The sequence below is a fragment of the Acartia tonsa genome, chromosome 12, assembly GCF_053477335.1.
Source record: "Acartia tonsa isolate MP-2025a chromosome 12, ASM5347733v1, whole genome shotgun sequence".
Lineage (NCBI taxonomy): Eukaryota > Metazoa > Arthropoda > Copepoda > Calanoida > Acartiidae > Acartia > Acartia tonsa.
Window position 1 is genome coordinate 17437099 of NC_137271.1, and position 21940 is coordinate 17459038.

Sequence of the window (21940 nt, forward strand, 5' to 3'; positions counted from 1 at the left end):
GTATAAGTATGGATGTATAATCCAGACAACTACCTGGAGACCCTTTTTGTCTGCTTCTGCTTTTTTGTAGCGACTTTGCTTTGTTAATATTTCCGACGCCTTTGGCTTATATTCAAAGTCGGCACAAGGCCCCCACCTCGTGAACATACAGTTATTTAACCCCTGCCCCCTCTATTATTTTTCTTTAATAGTGTACCTTTTTTATATAAAGATTAACAAAAAGTTTTGAAAATGATAGGATGATTCTATTAATTTAGAATTCTACCTTCCTACTCCTAGTTATTCATTTTGCGCGCATCTTTTTCGGTGCTATCAAGTTTATTTTGGTCTGTTTTAAAAATTAACGAAGGTGAGGGTCGGTCGTGCAATAGGTCACGATCATTTTATTAGCAATCTTCCATGCGCAGTACCTCTACATGTAAGGTCGTCTGCCTGTTCGTATGCACGTGACGGATAGCTCTTTGTTCTTACATATACCGATTACGTTAGTCGTCCGATCGATTTAAATCTTTGCATGACGATTACTGAAAGAAAATCTTGTAACTCCTTTTCTTTACGCCTGTAGCTCCCTAACCCAACGTGGCTAACCTATACCTAATATAACCTAACCTAACCAAAGGGGTACAATACTAATATGATACGATTATTTTACAAAATATACCTGCCCCTCATCTAATATTTGATATTTCTCTGGTCTTAAACCAATTTTAATATTTGATATTTCTCTGGTCTTAAGCCAATTCAAGGACACCGCTATTAGTGCCTTTTTGTTGCTGCCCTATTTCTATGCCTATACATCTAATTAAGAGATAAATGAAACTTTTATGCAAGATGAAGATTTTATTCAAAAATATAGCTATCAGCATTTTTCAAAAACCTTAAAAGAAGCAATGGTCCAGATTAAGGCTATTAGGTGTATGATCACCTCTACCTAAATTGTTTTAAACAAAAAATTATCATGAAATATCCTAGATGCTAGAAGCGAAGCTTTTAAAAGAGAATCTAATTGATACAAGTTATATAACTAATTAAAAGTAAAAAAACTTACTCGTACAGGGATTGGATAATGGATGCGTATTAACCTCCTCCCCCAAACCCAATGATTGATTTCTACCTCTGTAACAGTAACAAGCCCTTCTCACTCCACAGAGGGAGCATAGGTTGCTGACAATTTGTCAGTGTTTCTGTAACAATGTGGCTTTTTTATTGATATGCCCTAAGCCCTATGATTGCGATGTAAAGCGTCCATTTGCCCATCAGACAACCAACCCTTTGATTGCACGACCTTTGTCTAAGAAGTCCTAACTGTGCATGGTAGTGAGTTGCGCCTGTTTTGGGCCAAGGCATTCCCCCTACTCTAACTATTTATGTCGCGCACCTAACATAGCAGCAGTAGGAACCATTTTTAACGTCTTTAGTTATGACGCGGTGTCGGACCGAGATTCGAACCTATCACCTTCCCGACGACGAGCGGATGTGCTACGTTTTTAGCCTCGATCGCGGGTATTTCTACCTCTGTAAGCTGGTAAATATTGCAAAGTAAAATTTAAACGCCATTATCCTCTCCCTCCTTGAAAAAAAACTAAATCTAAAACTTAGGATAAACAAAGAGAGTGCTTAATTAATTAAAATCTTATTCATGTTTCTTTAAGTTTTGTCTTTTCCATTATAAGTACCGGTCCGTCCGTAATGGTTAAGTCTTGTTTTTGTTAATATATACATGTTACATGGTACCAGAAACAGGTTATACAATTGCTTATTCTAAATAGATGAGGTTAGGTTAGGAAACAATATTAATATCAGGCTTATGGGCGTCTTTTCTATATGTTAAACAGTAGAATTAAAACCTATTTTCCATTGCCCTATTCCTTAATCCCAGCCCTATATATTTTGTGCAGAAATCCTTTCTATTTCGTTTGACCCAGATTTATAATGGAGGATGTATTTGGTGACGTCCCCATATTCCAGCTAGAAAATTCAACATGATTAGCGCAATAATATAAAAATTAGAGCGAAACACTAGAGGGGGATGGAGTTAAATAAATATATTTCCCTATTCCAATGACCTTGTGTCAATTGTGTCTTTTAAAATAAACCAATGGTGTCGGGAATGTTAACACAGCCTAGTAGAAGAAAACAATTTGCTAGCATATGAAAAAGGTCATTATAAAAGGGTTGGATGGATTTATCTGTTTATACATAAATCTATACTATAGATCTGTTATATCAAACTCTTTAACTATCAAACAATAGTATGATAGAACATATGAGAGAAAAATTGTATATTGAAATCAGAAATTGCCATTTTAACTATTTTTACGAATGAAATATTATGTCCCTATGTGAAAACACTATTGAGAATTGTATTAGGTGTATATTTAGACAAATTTTGCATTCATTTTATTATAAATATAATTTCTATTTATTGAATTAACCTTTACTGAAAATATTGTATAGTTGCTTTGCTCTGTTTGTCAGTCCGTAAGGCTCTGGGTGAAATGTTATCTGTTATTTCTAGGCTGCTATTCAAGAAAGAAGTCTGAATTTTTTGTGAAGATTCACCGTACAATAAGCATCTAGTATTTGATTTACTTCGTCCGTCGGTCACTCAGTCATGCATCAAAATATAGATATTAAAATAATATAAATGTTGCATCCTTGTTTAAATTCTTAATCAGTAGTGGCTGTAGTGGGTTGTCAACACCCTGCACTGGTGAATTGCTATGCACGCCACACCAAATTCATCTTCCTGACTTCAGTATAGTGTTTAATCATTAAGATCAAAGGGTTTTAATTTCACATCAATGAATATAGAATATACGTGGATAATATGAAAATTGTCGTCAATTTAGGTTTCAAACATAACTTATTGGTTAGTTCGTTCATCCAGAGGGGAATGGGATGGGGTAAAGGGGGTGGATGGGGGAAATTTACCCTAAAAGAATTTCCCCCAAATCCTTTGCTTGTAAATAAATGGGGGTATACAGAGATGTAGATTAATTAACCTACCCTTGTAAAAGTCTTTCATTCTTATTCTGACAGTAAATTAATTAATTAATCCATGTATGTAATTTATGTATGTTTAGTTCATCAGATGTTTCTACATTTTAGCTAAAATATTTAGTTTTAATAACAACTACTCTATAAACTTAATTCGTAGTGTCTGTGTGTCTATGAGTTACCAGGGAGGAAGGAAGGGACATTGGCTTGTTTATTACAAAGTTTTTTAATAACGTTTTCTTATTCGTGGGCTTAAAAAGTTTGGAGACATATATTAAATTTTGATTGGTTAGTCTATTAAGTTGAGCGTCCAAACGTTTCAACCACTAATTGTAACTATACAGAAGGGGATTTTTTGTGAATTATCATTGGGAATGTACAATGTACATCAATTTATTTCTTTAATTCTTAATGAGTTACGCTTCACTGCTTGTAGAAACAAAATAATGAACTATTACTTATAACGAACAAGAAAATTACAAAGAAATCTGTTCGTCACTACGCTACTTATGGATATAATTTTCCTTGTTAGATTAATTTTATTCCGTTGCAAAAAAGTGCATAATATGACTTTTGCTATTTTTTTGTGTTTTGTATGATTGTTTAAACATATTGATCTAAATACCTATTAGTTAAGCTAAATATAGGTTAATTTCAAATTTGACAATACTGTAGTTGAATTATAAATTTGATATTGGCGCGTGCACATATATTTGCAAAGGGAGGGGGGTGGAAAATGAACGTCCAATTTATTATTTTATTTTGAGTGGGGTAGAATGATTAGCTTTAAAGGGGTGAGGGGGGTAATCTAATGTATTTTTTAAGATTTATTGGGGGATAGATGGAGGATTTTAAAATTTGAGGGGGGTAATACCCCTTACCCCAATCATTGAACGTTTATGGTAGGAAGCTAAAACCTTTTTGCTATGTTTAAAAAGGAAAAGCAGACAAAAAAAATATGTTTTATGTTATGAAGCTAAAAACTATAATTATCGTGACTAACAGACATATAAATAACCAGACAGACAGACAGGTGTACAATCAGTTGACAATACCTGACAGACCATAAAAAAACAGACTGATAAACAGACAAATAAAAAGAGAAAGAGGACATTGATAACTAGATTAATCCACAACCTTTTTCCCTCTGATATTTTCCAGCTGTCATATACTGTGTCATATAATGAGGAACAATAAAATTATCCTACATTGTCCCCTCCCTTTATCCCTGACAAATACTAGGTGTGAAAAATTTGGATAGAGAGAACTAACTTTTCTTCTCCACTTTGTTAGCTCTCAAACTTTTTACCAGTGTTCATTCAATTAAGTTAAAAAAGATAAGATTAAAAGTAGCAAAGCTTTTAAAGCTAATATTGAAGTATAGTTGTATAATCCAGACAACTACCTGGCCAAAGTTGTGGAGACCCTTTTCGTCTACTAGCAAACTGCTTTCTGTTCTTTTGTAGGAACTCTGCTGTTTTTATATTTCTGATGCTATTACTTGATTTTAAAGACCAAATACTAAATAGGAACAGTGTCCCCGTCCTGTGGGCAAAGTTAATATAGCTTTAAGGAATAAAAATCTGTCTATTGTATAGTTATATTGTAAAAACACCATGAACTTAGTTCAAATAGTAAAGTAGGTCAGGTGAATATTTAGAATTACCATCATGCATACAATGTGTTTATCTATCTATCTACCTATCTATCTATCTATCTATCTATCTATCTATCTATCTATCTATCTATCTATCTATCTATCTATCTATCTATCTATCTATCTATCTATCTATCTAGATGTGAGAGTGGGTATGGTTACCCCAGCCCCAGCCTCACATGGTTTGGGCCCCCGCGTCCTGATCTCAACAACACTCAACACAATTCTCTTAAAGTCTTTCAGGTTAATATTAGTTTTTTTATCAGTAGCATAGCTACTTTATATCTTACGATGACCGTACGTCCGTCTGCCCTTAAAAGAAATTATTTAGCAAGACATCTGAAAATAGACAGACAAAACAAATAGCCAGTCAAACAGACAGACAAACAGAAAGCCAAAAAAGCAGATAAACAAACATATATATATAACCAGAAAGATAGTTAAAAATATAGACAAACATACAGATAGACAGAAAGAATAACAGCTAGACAAATAGGGAGAAAATTATAAACAAAGACAAAAACAAACAGATAGATAAACATAAACACAAACAGCCAGACAGACAAAAATGATAGTGAGATAAATAGACAGACAATAAAAACACAGACAAAAAACAACAGACAATCAAACAGACGGACAGACAAACAGACGGACAGACAAACAGACGGACAGACAAGCAGACGGAAAGACAAACAGACAGACAATCAAATAGACAAACAGACAGACAATCAAAAAGACAAACAGATGGACAGACAAAAAAACAGACAAACAGAAAGACAATGTAAGAGCAGTAAATTTATCTCTAAAGTCCTCTCCATGTATCCCTGTTATTTTAGGCATTTGAATCTGAGGATCCGAATTCGCACACAGTCTCTGTTAAACAATCTGTCAGGTAAAATTTTATTATATCCACGCTACTACTCTTCAAATAGTTGGATATTTGTAATCAAACTTAAACTTTTAATAAAACTTATCTACTAAAAATAAATAATACAAAAACTTTGCTAAAATAAATCCTATATTTATATAACCAAAGCAAATTTACTCAAAATCCATTTTTACTCGAAAATGAACATTAAAATTTAACCAGTGGAAATGTAATTTTAAAGTTCAAGTTCAGTTCTGAAATAAGGAAAAAATAATTAGGTTTAGGGTTATCATGGAATTCAAAAAAAACATAGTCCTACGTAAGTATAATTTATATTACAGAGTTGCTATGCTTTCATTATTATTTATCTAAATAATAAAGCAATTTTAACATGTTTAAAGTAACAATAAGAGCTATCCGTCACGGACGTACGGACTGACCATAAATTTTGGAAAAATTTCGGATTTCTAAAAAATTAGTCTAACCCTATTTTAGTTAGTTTTAAGTCGTGACTAATTATTGCTCAGCTTTCATTACTCTCTTTATAACTAAAATATATGCAGTGGTGGTTTTTAAGTAGCGCAGCATCATTATAATAAGATAATGTCCGACCGTTCAATGCACTCATTTAGATAGACTTAGCCTACAAGTTCAATTTTGGTTCAAGAAGATATTCATATTGTAAATATTACATTTGTTATTATTGGATAAGCTTTATTAAACTATGTTTGTTTTGTGTAATTTATTTATATAAAATATCTTTACATAACATCTTTGCAGATAGAGCAAATTAAGTAACAAAAATATAACATTTAAATATTTATTAATATAAATTAATAAAACTTATATGATAATATTACTAGTCTTTTCTAATAATTCTTATATTAAAGTAAAAGGTTTTTAACTATTCTGAGGGAGGGTAGCTCAACTCTCCCAAAAGATATCGCCCCTGGAGAAAATACCCAAAACAAAATCCTTTAAAACTAAAATTTAAATTGGAGGGTCGAGTGCCCCCCCCCCCCCCTTCCCTAATGCGCCCCAAGAGGTCTTAGCCGCTAGTTCATATTAAAAAGTATAATTGTAATTAAGAGCGTTTTAGGGGGTTAATATATGAAATCAACACATCTCCAACGGGCAGGCCAAAAAAAAACGATAATTATTAACAGCGATTATACATAATTTGAGGGGTGTGGGGTTTCAACAGCAAAATATAATTTGGCGGTTTCCCCCAAAGTGACTAGTAGAAATCTGCTTCTTTAATAATTAAACCTGATGAGGGGAGGAAAGTTTGTAAATTAAGAACAAGGTATTCTTTTACTAATGCGGTTGATCCCGTCTAAATAGCCTAAAACCTTTGCAGAACCAATACCAACATTATACTCAAATACCAGACCTCTTAATCCTGCAGTTTTGAAATCTTACTGGACGCACATTTACATATTTAACAACTTTATCACTTTTTACTGGAAATTAAGATTATTTTTTTTGTTGTTTTATTCCCACGAGCGTTTTTTTCGCATGTACTAATAAACACACAAATTTTAGCACAAACCCTCTTGGGGATCTTTAGCAGGGATCTAAAGGGATAAGACAATATATGTACATCCCCAATAATGATACACAAAATTACCACTTCTGTAGATTACAATTAGTGGTTTCAGAGTTTGAAAACTCGAATTAATTAACCAACCTATAAAAATTCAACAAAAGCTCCTAAAGGTGTCAAGCCAAAGAAAAAGAAAACTTTATTATAAAACTTTAGGGAATAGTTTAATAAACAGCCCAATATCCCCTCCCTACCTGGATCTTTATAGTGCAGAAGTGTTCGTTTATTTAAACATAAATTGAAGCTTTAAAAAAGCTCTAATTTAGTGCAGGAATTTTAGAAAAACCACATTTCATTTTCAAATTTGTAAATTTTCTGGACAATCTTAAAATGTCTCTTAGACAGACGAAAATATTAAATTTAAAAGTAACTACGGTATGAAAAATAAAGATTTTCTATTTCTTAAATACTTTCCAATAATGAAAAAAGAATCTGATTCGCCCCAAGCCTCTGGAAGCTTGAAAAAGGTGAGGAAAATATCCTAAAACCATCCTACTACATTCATAAATCTTCCCCTAAAAAAGCACAACCAATTTGAACTAGCATTTTTCCAGATCTTTAGCATCAGACACAAAAATCTTTTCTTTACAATGTATAAACACTTATTTGTGTATAATTACTGTTAATTATGCTACGCCATAGGGGCATCATGAATCTATCATTATACCTACATTTTTATATCACATCAAAAAATAATATGCTCAAATACAATTAGAAAGAATAAAGATACTTTTACTCTATGCTTTTAAATCATGAAAATAGCGAATATCCGGCCAATACAACCCTCAAGCAGGAACCCTGTCCAATTTTTTTGTAATGGGTCTTGAAATCAGCATAAAGCATCGTTAATAAAAACACAGCACAGTCCCTACAAAAGAGCAGGAAGCAATTTGCTAGCAGACGAAAAGGTTTTTTTCACTTGGGCGGGCCAGGTAGTTGTCTGGGTTATACATCTAAACTTTATTTATTAATACAGCTACAAATATTACAAATATAATACCTATTTATTTTTCACAATGTTCTTGGTTGGAAAAAAAAACCTCCATAAGACGTATATATGTATCCTTGTTTGTATTTATTGTCTTATAGGATATGGGTGTAATCCCTTTAACTATTCAGTGGATCAATCAAACCCTCCCCTTGTCAACTAATGTATATATTGTACTTAACACTTCACAAAAATATACATCTTTTGTTGTTTTGTTTTTATATAATTTATTTCGAGTTAAACATGAAACAAACTATAAATTTATGTATTTTTAAATGTTTATAATAGATAATTTACGAATTAATGAATATAAATCATGTACATTTGAAGTATGAGATATTATTTTTTTGTTTTAATAGAAACTCAAGAAAATCATTTAGAAAATCGGAATTTAGACCCATGTTATTTTAAATTGTTAGAGCAGATTTTACAACAAACAATGATTGAGAGAAACAGTTTAAAATGGTCCATCTTGATAAACATTCATCTTTACTGATTTTTAATGAGCGATCTTTGGCAATTAGAATTAGCAGTGATAGTTGAAAAAATATTTCATTTTTAGCAAATATAGGGTACCAAACATTAAAAAGATTAAAATTTTCTTTCAGATGAATGAATTCTGGCGTGTCATTATTGAAATAAAAGTCTATACATCTATATAAAAAGCAGCCGAGAAATTCATATTTTCCACATGCTATTTCTTGTAGAAAGACAGAAAGATGAACGGATGGACAGACATTTCTAATTATGGAGTAGAGTTGCTACTAAAAAATATGTTACCCCAATTTTAACCCTTATTAAACCTACCATAAAATAAGGAAATGAAATAGATATAAAAAGTTTTCTTTGACGTGTGTTCGAGTGGTTCACTAACAGCTTGAGGTAAATTACCAAGATATGCCATGAAGGAAGTAGTCTGAAAAATTGAATAATAACACTAATTAGGTTTTGTGCAAATTGTTGTATGAGTAGCATGACCTTTGTCAGTTGAGAGCAAGAAACTAAATTGTTGTATGAGTAGCATGACCTTTGTCAGTTAGGAGCAGTTAGCTATTTTTTGTATAAAGCTTAAGATTTCAATAACTACTGAACCTATTAATTTCTCCTTTTTAGTTGCCTGATGTTCTAATTTTTTTATATATAAGACTTGGAATGGATTTCAGCTATTTTTCTGCCCAACCTTTTTACTTTGATTAAGAAACCCTAAATGTTAAGGGCGCAGCCGCTAGTTTCAATAGAAAATATGATAATGTTTTACAATAAACTAAGAAGGGACAGGACATTTGAATGTAAATTATAACATTACCTAAAAAGTCATATATAATACATATTGAATTAACAATATTTGGATTTAAATTAAGTTTTTATTAGTTGTACAAGCTATTAATGTTCAAACTTTGTCCACCAATAACTTTAATCATTAAGAGGTATATTTATGTTAAATTTGAAGATGGTTTCTTGGTCCCATCTGTTGGTAGTACTAACTTTTATGAGGCTTTGTCTTTAATTTTTGCAATCTTTTCTGCCACTGTTTTGATACAAAAAAATCTGTGCGTGAAAAATCGTCAAAAATAACAAAAATATAGAATTGTCAAAACGGAGCTACTCCATAAAATTTAACGTTTGTCAGTAAGCTAAGTAAAAAATTAAAACTTTCTTTTTTTAGACAGATGTTGAAAAGCTATCGATTTTTATGCGTTTTTTTTTCTACAAAAAAGCATAAAAAATGCACTATTGTCTAATATATAATTATTTTATGTGTTTTTTCTAACCCTACTTTTGAATTCTTTAAACCCTTTAGAAGGATAGGAAGGAAGAGAGTGGTTGGAAAAATACTGATATCCTATATTGTAATGTTGCTATTTGTCAATTGTTAATTCTTAAATATTGTTTAAATAAATGTATAAGTATAGAATAGATGTATTATTCAAACAACTACCTGGCTTAAGTGGTGAAGACCCTTTTCATCTATTAGTAAATTGCTTTTTATTCTTTTGTTGGAATTTGAAGGGACTGTTTATATTTCCGACGCTGTTAGCTGATTTCAAAGACCCATTACAAAATCGGGACAGGGCCCTGCCCTCAGGGGATAGTTAAATATAGTGCATGCCCCCTTTATTATTTTACTTTAATGTTGTTTATTTCCATTTTTTATGGTTCCCATCTTATTATCAATAGCTACTCTAAAATTGGGTATTTTCATTTTCAATTAAAGATCTTTAACAATAAATAATACAGTATCTATGCAGTCTAAAGTATATTTGTTTATCTCGTATATTACAAGACAATTTTATTTGATGCTATAGTACCTATAAGCACCACATTTCATATCTATTGTCAAAATTACAATTTTACTGTTTTACGTTTGTTAAATTTGCAACGTCCCTTGCAGCTACTAAGAGTATTAGTGTGTGTGTGTTTTATGGAAAAAAATTAAAGGTTTCAAGTAACAATTAGCAATTTTAATAACTAAGGATAGGGTAAAGAAATCTCATGGTTTTAAAGTAGCATGCTGTATATATGTCTGTTGTACCGAAGTATATCGCTAACCGCTGAACCGATATGGTTCTCATTTTCATTGTAGCTTTTTATCGGTCCAGGGAAGGATTATAACTATTTTCATTAGCGAAATCACTCCTAGAAAAAATGACCCCACTAAAAAAAACGTTGTTTTTTAAACAAAAATTTAAAAATGGGGAGGTTACTACTAAACTCCTCTATCTACCATTATACTCAAATCTATTTGTATTTTATAATAACTGTTCAAATTCCTGATGATAACAAAAGTATTAAATTGTTTTCATAAAGTGTGAATTATTAGTTTTTTTTTACTTGTGTTTTCAAGGGAACAATGAAACATGAAAATTTTAAGAACTTGCGTTTTAAGTATTTTTTCGACTTTTTACACCTAACTATTTTATTATTTTTTGTAATTATAAAAAAGGCAAATGATAAATGTTGAATATACTTGGATATTATGACACGGGAAAAATTGTCGTCAATTTAGGTTGTTATTTCCCCTGTCATTTATTGGTCAGATTGTTCATCTAGTCTAGAGTAGCTACTATTTTTCAAGCAATGATTTTTTAAAGCTTTCCCAATGTTATGGGTGTCTTACAGTCGGACGAACATACTGTCATACATTGATTATAGAGTATCCTCGATACAGACAGTTGATCGAACGTACAGTCCTACATTAATCATAGGGTAGCTTCACTACGAAAAATGAATATTTTTGTAAGGCAAATTAACTTTTAAGCTATCCCAATGTTATGGGTGAGAAAGAAAGCATCTGTTTACGCTAAAAATTTTAATCACCTTTTTTTTTTAAAAGTTGTTCCTACTTTCACGAAAATCATAAAGTAGCGAAAGTAAATTAGATTAAAACTTATATATATTCCAATGCGAAAGAGGATATAGCATAAAAAATAGCACTACACCATCCTAAGACTTAAATAATATATAAGACTTAAATATTTGTGGAAAATTGTCTGTAATACGATGATATACATAACTTTTTAGTATAGCTCTGAACCGGTTGTAATCCAGCGGATATAAATCAGTTTCAAAGCCATACTGCAAAACAATTTAAATAGCATTTTTTTAACCCTTGAAAGAGCATTTTTGTTTTTAAAAGTACGTTATTTTATAAAAACACTAAAAAAATAATTTGTAAGAAAAATATTTTCCAGATTGAATAGTTTTAAAGATAGTGTGTTATTTTTTTACAAGTATTTTTAGAAGAAAAATAACAAGGATGACAATAAATGTATAAGTATAGACGTATAACCCATACAACTAACTGGCCCAAGTGGTGGGGTCTTTTTTGTCTGCTAGCAAATTGCTTTCTGCTTTTTTGTAGAGACTTGGCTGTGCTCATATTTCCAATGCTATTGGCTGACCGAATTGGAAGTTGGCACAGGGTAGAGGTAGAGTTTATATAGCTCGTGCCCCCTCTATTCTTTAAATTTAATAAGATAACAACATGAAAAGCAAATTTATTAAACCCATAAAATACAGACAGACAGACAGAAAGACATGGTTAGTTATAGAGTAGATTCGCAACAACAAGAAAAAAAACAATACATTTTTTTTGTTAAATTGAATTTGATGCTTTTTTAGTGGGATATATTTTCAGCGGTCAAATATGTATATTTAAGAATTTGACACTTTTTCTAGAAGAAAAATAGATTTCAAGTCAATAATAGCTATTTGTCGCATCGTATTATAGACATCTTTCCGCAAATAAAAAAATATAAATTTTATGATTTAGACAGGTTTTAAGTATATGATTTTATTCTCATATTCATGGAAAATTGTCTGTAATACAATGTTATACATGATTTTTCCGTATGGCAGAAAACCGGTTCTAATCCAGCGGATATCAATCAGTTTCGAGGCCATACTAGAAAATATCATCATTTTATTAAATGATTTACAATATTTAATTTTCGTATGTCTCATAAAAGAGAGGGTGTAGAATAGAGACAATTGGCAATGTTTTGTTTTTTAAAGAGGTAATGGGTAAACATCCCCCTAAAAAATCCTAAAACCTGCACTTAACTTATACAATTTTCTATTAAAATTCCTTTAGTCTAAAAGATGGTAACATATCTCCCAGAAAGAAAAATAACTTTGTTAATAATCGATACATTATTACTTGGATGTTGCACCAGATTTTCATCTACTTTATTAAAGTAATAATCGCAGCTGACTAGAATAACGACACCTTTACCCAATCACCTCCTCTCCTGCTTGATAAACGAACTGACCAATAATTATATCAGTAGCCTACATACTACATATTTTCCCCTACCAATATATCCATATATATTCTTTATCCATTATTAATGTGTTTTTTTTTATTTAGGTATATCCCGAGCACCGATGATACGAACAAAACTATCAGGTTTGTTGACAGTTTTTAAAAGCGAAGCTTTTCTATAATTAGGGTGCGTTCGTCCGTCCGAAACGGATAGCTATTTTCGTTAATTTACACATGTAAGAATTGTTCTATCGTTTTTAGACTTTGAATGATGATTCGTAAAGTATTAAAAACGTAACACCTCTATAATGGCTACCAGAATGTCCGTACGTCCATTTAAACCATGTTGATTTTTACAGCGACCTTATTATAAATTAATTATCCTATTTCTTAATCTTTCCAACGAATTTATGTTCAATTTTCTTTAGACTTAATATTCTGCTTATTAAATTGTAAATATCTATAAGCGTTAAAGTTCGTTTGTCCTTCCGTCTGATTCCTTGTTTATAATCAAAAAGGCGTAAGTTTCAATGAAAACTAATCTTAATTATTATTTTAGTTGTAGTATGCTACAGGCTATGGATGGAATTACTCATCATACCAGAACTATATCACAAAGGTAGGTAGATATATAGATAGATAGATAGATAGATAGATAGATAGATAGATAGATAGATAGATAGATAGATAGATAGATAGATAGATAGATAGATAGATAGATAGATAGATAGATAGATAGATAGATAGATAGATAGATAGATATACATAGTTGTAGTATGCTACAGGCTATGGATGGAATTACTCATCATACCAGAACTATATCACAAAGGTAGGTAGATAGATTGATAGATAGAAAGAAAGATAGATAGATAGATAGATAGTTGTTTTATGCCGACCTATGTGAAGCATCCCTTAAAAGAAGAACTCTTATGCATCAGACAACAAAAATCTTACTTCTTTATATGATAGGATATAATAGAAAATGATATAGTTATTATGTTTATATAAATAAATCATATAAAAATATTGTTACTACAAGAAAGAACAAGAATAATTATGTCTAGCACAGCAATATTTTTAAAAATACCCAAAAATAACGTGTTAAAAAGATTAAATAGTGAAAATTTCTGCATCAATATTAATAATAAAAAAATGCTAATTGTATTTCAAACAATTTTTATATCCAATTTTAAATATATAGATAAAAGTCATGGTCATTCTACTAAAAATGTATAAGAATAGATGTAAAACCCAGACAACCACCTGACCCAATTGGTGGGAGCCTTTTTTTTCTGCTAGCAAATTTCTCTCTGCTCTTATGTAACGACTTGGCTGTGTTTATATGAAATGACCCCTTGGGGAGAGTTACATATAGCTTATGTCCCCTCTATTATTTTACTCTAATGCATAAACATTGGGATGTCAGTCGAACGGACATACCCAAAACCTTGAAAATGTTCGCTTTTAATAACCAATAACAAATAATATTATATTATACACGAATACAAAGAAAATAAATAAGAAAAATAATTGTTTACAAAAAACAGCAAATTATTTTTAAGTAAATTAAATTTTCAATGGCAGAAAAAATAAGGGAAAATATGTTTTTCTTCCGTCAAACAGTCTATCTTTCTATCCTAAATATGCAATCAGAGAGAAATGGGACAATGAGCTGTTTATTATACTAGTCCCCAAAGCTTTGTAATAACGTGATATTATTCGTTGACTTAACAACTTTGGTAACTTTTAATAAATTTTGATTTGTTGCTTTATCAAGTTAAGTTTGCAAACGTTTCAATCACATATTGTAATCTAAAGAAGGGGTAATTTTGTGTATCAACATTGGGGTTGAACATCAATTTATGTGCCGTTGCCTTATCCCTTTAGATACCTGATATGTAATATTTTGCTACATATGGACACAATTGTACTTGTTTTACTATATTTTTAAAACGCACAAAAAAGTTTTTTTTCTCCGATAATAAAGAAAATTGCAATATATGATGTCTTAACAAAGAAAAACCAGGAATTAAAAGGGTAAGAAATTCTATATTTCATAATATGTTTGTCAGAATCCTGACACCATAAAAGCAAATCCTATTGTTGGTGAGTTTTTCTTTGAATGTCTTGTGGAGCACTGAAACCCCAACCCCACCTCTCAGTATTGAAATAAAGCAAAAATAAGAATGCATAACTAAAGAATTAAATAAGCAACATAGAAACTAATGCCCCCCCCTCCACCCCCTAATAATTTCAAATGATTTAAAAATCAGGTTTTCATTGATCCTGAAGGCACTCTAGGTGACACGCCCTTTAGAATTTCCTGTGAACATATTCTGATAAAATACTGTTTTAGCTTACATTGTCTTATCCCTTTATCCCTGAGCAAAAACCAAAAAATATTTATTATCTATACCAAACATATTTTTATAATTTTATTTTCCTAAACTTCTACAAGGCAAGGGTAAAAGGTGCTTTCCCCCAATCTGCCTACCGAGAACTGACCCCCCCCCCTTCCCTTCTTCCCTGTATTCAAGACGTATAAATAATTTCTTAAATACTCATGTTTGAAATTATACATTTTGAAGCTTATAAATATTATGGACTCGGAGGAAAAAGGTGGTAGTTTGAAAAACATCCTTTTAACTCATCTTTTTGGTACTATACGAATAGCTTAAAACCTGCCTAGAATCTATAATTTGTGGACTTATGGGTCTAATAGTTTCAAAGATCCTACTGGACACCAATACATACATACATACATACAGACAGTCTGACATACATTCAGCTACTTAAATAGATATACTTCTCTTTTTTACGAAGATATGATCTTAGTATATTCTTTATTTATTCTGTATGGGGTGCGATTAATTCCGCTAATTAAACAAATTTTTTGATTGCCTAAAATCAGGGATTTTAGGAATATGCAAACAGATCCCCATTAATGCTAGACAAAGTTACCCATCAAAGTTACCCTATAGAATTTAATTTATTGGTTGAAAAGATGGGACCCTACTAGTTTGAACCATCCAATCAAAATTTAATAAAAGTTTCTAACATTTTCAGCAGGTAATGAAAGAAAGAGTATATTTTAAATATTTGGGTACAATAACAGTTTATAGTCGTATGTCCCATCCCTCCCAAACTTGTCTGGTGTTTTGACAATTTGCGACAATGCAAAACTTTGTAGGTATGACCATGTGTGGGAATAATGACACGCAAGTCTCTCTCTCTGTGTCTATTTATATTAATGCTATGGTTGGCCTATAAAACAGCAAAAAAGGTCCTGTGTAATTATGGCAATTTTTACAACTATATGACTTTGTTATATAAGGGAAATAGAGGACATTAAATTACACTGGTACCCACAGTTTTATAAAAATGCTCTCTCATTCACAACTTAAGTTACTTCCAATAAATCATGATTGATTGGTTCAAAATTACAATGTCTAAACAAATAATTTTTATCTAATGATGAGTAATTTTGTTATCCCTATTATTGGGGATGTACTATTGCTTAATGTCTTATCCCTTCAGATCCCTAGTTACTTAGGAGCTTAAAAAATTATAATAAGCAAAAACAAATTATTAATATATCCCCTTGTTGCCAATATCGCTATTTTGATAATGACCTTGCTGAGTTGTAGCAACATTATTCTTATGAATAAAGAAGTTGGCAAAAATATACTGACCAAGACATTAATCTTATCTTAACATTATGAATTCAAGGATAGGCCAATAGACGTGAATGAAATCTTCACCAAAAAACAAATTATTCTGATTGGAATGAAGAAAAGGTGGAAGCTTAATCTAATATTCATCTATACCTCCCTTTATGATCTTTCTTTGTATCATGAAAAAGGCGTACAATACTTTTTTTCGTCTTAAAGAAACAAAGGCTAATGTAGGAAAGGGATTTTTATCTAGTTTTCAAAATGGTCTGTAGAACTAGTGTGTTGCAGCCATTTTAACTGCATTTTTTTGACAATTTTTACAAAACAAAATTAAATTTGAATTGATATGGTTAAGGGAACTTTGTGGTATATGAAAAGTTTTTTTGTACATATTTTAAGGCTATTTAGATCAATAAAAAGCACCTGAAAGCTTGAGTAAAGCTAATTTAGTTTATTTTCTACTTTTGCTTTACTTAGAAGCTTCCTTTTTATAATCTATAGGAAAAGATCACATAAATTGTATTATATACTTATTATTTCTTTTCTATTAATCCTATGATGTATGATATATGGAAATAATATGTGTTTCTTAGATAATCTAGGAGACATATGTTCTTTTAATAATAAACATAATTTAATGTACTATCAATTATGTACAAATATCCTATATAATAAGGTAATAATATTTTTGTCTCAAGATAAAGATTTCAGAATACGCTAGTCTGCAAAGGTTATTTTTTCAAGTTTAGCCCAGGCTATGCGATAAATAACTATTATGCTTTTTTAGGTTGAATATAACTTGATGCATCATATCACCCGGTGGACCCCTCATAGAAGGGGTTGGCATTCTTTCTATAATACGATGTGATAATAGTTATTTCTCGCATCGTATTATAAACGGCTTTCCGCGGATATAGAATGTACAATTATAAGATTAAAACCAGTTTTTTTTTGCCCCGAGGTGCCTAAGGAATGGGCTAAAAAACTGATTTTAATCTTATGATTGTGCATTTTTATATTCGTAGAAAGCTGGATATAATATGATGCTAGACATAGTTTTTTCGTATGGATGAGAACCGGTTCTTATCCACCGGATTCGAATGAATACGAGAAACAACTATTATTCTATTTATAGGTTGAATATAACTCGACGCATCGTATTCAAGGGGTTTATATTCTCTCCTAACTATTATGTTTTGTTGTAGGCTGAATATAACCTGACAAATTGTGTCACCTGGTGGACCCCTCATGTAATGGATTGACATTTTCTCTGTCTTTAATACGATGCGAGAAAAAAACTATTCCTGTATTCAAAATGAATACGGTAATCTATCTTTTCTCTTATTAAATACTATAAATTCCAATTATGTTTATTTATAGGCTGAATATAACCCGACGAATCGTGTCACCTGGTGGACCCCTTATACAAGGAGTTGGCATTCTCTCTGGTCTCATTCTTCTACTCATTATTGGTAAGTTTTTTTGGGGGGCGGTTTCTCTCAAAGTACTATGTCGAGCAGAGAACTCTCCCTCCCCTTACTTATCTTGAAAAATTTAAAAATAACGGAAGGGGAGGAGGCAGTGCTCGACAGGCACTTTCAGGGAAAGCACCTTGTTTAGTACCAAAGACACTTTGATAACAAGCGAATTCATGGTCCGATTGCATTCATGGCATATTATCTACTGATTGTTCATTGCACTGACTGACCTTCCTTCCAACCATAATTACTTAGAGGCTATTATCTTTTTAAGAGATAGGATTCTGTAATTTGTAGTGAAGATTATCCTTGTGATTTAACAGTTACTTAACTGCCTATGGAAAATTATAGAGCTTTGATATAATTATTTGTAAACAAATTATTATTATATTATAGTTTATTGTTCCCTTTAATTGATGCTATTTTGTTAACAATTTAGTTAACAAAGGGTTTCATTTTTTTTACAAATAAGGAAATCAAAGTAGAGAGGGGGAAATTGAAAAAGTTGCTAAAAGAATATTTACAGAAGAAACTTGACTAAAGAAAGTTTTGTTAAATGTTTTTAGATGTTTGTAAAAGGTATTGTTAACTCTAGGAGAGATTTAACTCAGGGATCTTAAGGGATAAGACAATTGGCGATAAATTTATGTATACCCCAAATTATGACAAAGAAAAAAATCAATTAAAATTAGTGTTGAAAAAGTTTGAACACCGCTATTTGGACCAACCAATCAATTTGTTATTAAAGTACTCAAAGTTTTCAACAAATGATACTTTGGGTACCACTATAATTTACAGTCCAATGTACCCTTTCTCCCTGGATTTAACCCCTATATCCATAACACACCTGGTTTGAGTTCATTTTAGATTTATTTTGTAATCCTAGCATCTTTCAGGAAAGGAGTGAAGAGAGAGAGAGGGGACATTGTACTGTTTATTCCACTAGTTTTATAATAATGTTTTCTGATTTGTTGCCTTAACAACTTTGGGGACTTTAATGACTTTTAATTGTTTGATTCATAAGGTTGAGTGTTTAAACGTTTTAACCACTAATTTCAATCTACAGAAATTGTAATTTGGTGTATCATCATTGGGAATGTACATCAATTTATGGGCAATTGTCTTATCCCTTTAGATCCCTGGTTTCTCCCCTTCTATATATCCAAGGTACTTATTGAGTATTCCACATTTTGCCTAAAGGTCTTTAAAGCAGTTCCTGTGGTCTTTAAAGACAAAACATCACATTGACAAAACAATTATATCTATTTGTAGCGCAGCAATAGCAAGACAACAAAATGTTAGATAAAGAAAGAACAGTAAATTGTTATTTAGAAAGAATAAAAAAAATCTAGTTTTTGTGCTGAACTTTTAAGATTAGATTGAAAAGCTATTGTATTTGTCAATAAATCAATTAATATGACTTTACTTTTAGATACTTTATTATTATATCTTATTTACAAACAGTAATATCTACATAACTTTGACTGAATAACGAACTAAATAAATAACATAGCATACTTATAGAGTGACTAATCCTTATATAAAAGTAACAGGATATTTGTAGTCTATCTGTCTGTTTATTTGTTTGTGTGTACCGAAGGATATCGCTAACCGCTGAACCAACATTGTTCTCCTTTACAATGTATCTTCTCATAGGCCCATGGAAGATTTAAACTATTTTAGATATGGGTACAAATACACCCTAAAGAGAAATCGCCTTAATTTTAATTAAGGGGGGGGGGTTGGCTTCTCACACTTAAGTTTCAACCTCAAGCGCCACTAAAGGTCTCTAGGGGCATTTCCTCTTTTAATAAACTAAAGTAATGTTTTACTTGTGCATCTAAGGACTATAGAACTTGCCTTTAATCTTTAGAGATCGCCAAACTTTAAACGCGATAAACTTTTAAATCAGTTGTATAATGGGATACACTTCAAAACAACAAAGTATAATAACACCATCCAAAGACTTAAACATATTTTTAAATAGCCTAAAACCATCTTATGTAGAATTAAGCAAGATTAGTTGGAGAAATCTTTACAAAAAAAAACATTGTCAGTTTTTATATTACTAACATATATTGTACTAGCGGCTACGCCCCCTAGAGGCCTCTAGTGGCACATGAGGAGGAGAGAGTCGAATTTAATAATTAAATTTTTTATTTTAGATTTTTTTTTTGGGGGGGGTGCCCTCTCCCCTTATTTTTAATTTTAGTTAAAAAATAAAAAAAAATAAATTCGGGGGGGGATTTTTCATTTTTTGGGGGGGTTGAGAAGCTATGAGAAGCTACCCTGTTAAGGAGAACCCGATCGGTTCAGCGGTTAGCGAGATCCTTCGGTACAAACAAACACACAAACACACAAACATCCTGTTACTTTATTATAAGGATTAACTTGTAGGAAATCGAATTAAAATCGATTAAAATTTGAAGATTTCTTTGTTATTATATAACAAGGAGGGAGGTAACTTTGGACTGTCTGTATATTTTACTGGTACATAGAGTTTTTATAAAATGTTTTCTAATTTGTTGGCTTAAAAACTTTAAGTTTTATTTAAAAATATTGGTTGATTTGTTTCTTCAAGTTTTCAAACTTTTTAACAAAAATTTTTTAATATACATGTTTATCATCATTGGAGACGTAGATAAATTTATCATCTATTGACTTATCCTTTTAGATACCTGCCTATACCCCAACCCTTGTCTACTTAAAGGGTGAGTAGTAATAAGGGTAAACTTTTAGAAAGAAGTTGTATCAACTTTTTTTTGTATAGCTAGCCGGTTCTTTTAGTAAGTAGTAGATGTAAAATTTTTCATAGAATTCAGATATGCAATCGGTTTTTTTGTAGACCTCTTATTTTTTAAGTAATTTAAGTTTTTTAAAAAAATAATTAAGTCGGTTTTAAGGTACTAAAACGCAACAAAATAAAAGAAGAAAATGGCCAAAAAGAACAAAAATAGTAAGATCTTTAATTTGACACCTTACTTTTAAAATTCTGTTGAGTAATTATTGAAAAAATCTATTTTTTTAACCTCGGTTTAATAAAAACTTTAGACCTAAATATATTCTCAAACAGACATAAAAAACATGGGTTCATATATACCTTTAGAATCAGAAAAATATTACGAATCCATTGTAAGCAAAATTGAAAAAAAGTAAAAAAATAAAAAAATACACAAATGGCCAATTATATTTTTTGTTCAGGCAACACTATCGTCTTCCCTTTTTTACCCCCTCTTTACCCCCTTCCCATTTTTATACTCAATTCAAGAATTAAGACGTTGCCTGTACAATATAATATGATATTTTCATATAATTCCTTTTATTGTAGTTTCTATACTATATTGTAAACTTTTTTTTCAATTTTGCTTACAATGGATTCGTAATATTTTTCTGATTCTAAAGGTATATATGAACCCATATTTTTTTATTTGTGAAATGATAAAATTAAGTTCAAAGTTTTTATTCTCGTGGGTTTAAAAAAATTGATTTTTTCAATAATTACCTGACAGAATTGAAAAAGTAAGGTGTCAAATTAAAGATCTTACTATTTTTGTTCATAATGGCTATTTTCTTTCTTTTTTTTTGTTGCATTTTAGTACCTTAAAATCGACTTAATTTTTTTTTTTTAAACTTAAATTACTTTAAAAATAAGAGGTCTACAAAAAAACCGATTGCATATCTGAATTCTATGAAAAATTTTACATCTACTACTTACTAAAAGAACCGGCTAGCTATAAAAAAAAAGTTGATACACCTTCTTTTAGAACTTTTGAAATTATACTTTAATATTCCTTTTAAACCAATATTACCAATAGAAATTAGGGATAAATAAAACAAAAAGATGAAAAATAAGCGATTTCCCTAAAAATGGCCTACCAAGCAATGAAACTATCTTCCTTATTTT

The 21940-nt window shown here is 30.8% G+C and overlaps 1 protein-coding gene across 5 annotated transcripts in view; it reads left to right on the forward strand.

Annotated features, from left to right (window-relative positions):
• The window catches only part of LOC145334678 (uncharacterized), a 140601-nt gene that overhangs the window by 46250 nt on the left and 72411 nt on the right, over window positions 1-21940 (forward strand). For 4 of the 5 annotated variants that reach the window (XM_080180240.1, XM_080180239.1, XM_080180244.1 and 1 more), the window contains 5 exons: window positions 4798-4900; window positions 5494-5549; window positions 12990-13028; window positions 13444-13503; window positions 17939-18030. In XM_080180240.1, coding sequence (XP_080036366.1) covers window positions 4798-4900; window positions 5494-5549; window positions 12990-13028; window positions 13444-13503; window positions 17939-18030 — 350 coding nt within the window. Of the gene's footprint in view, window positions 1-4797; window positions 4901-5493; window positions 5550-12989; window positions 13029-13443; window positions 13504-13653; window positions 13714-17938; window positions 18031-21940 lie in introns of all 5 variants that reach the window. The other variant, XM_080180242.1, reaches the window with a different exon arrangement.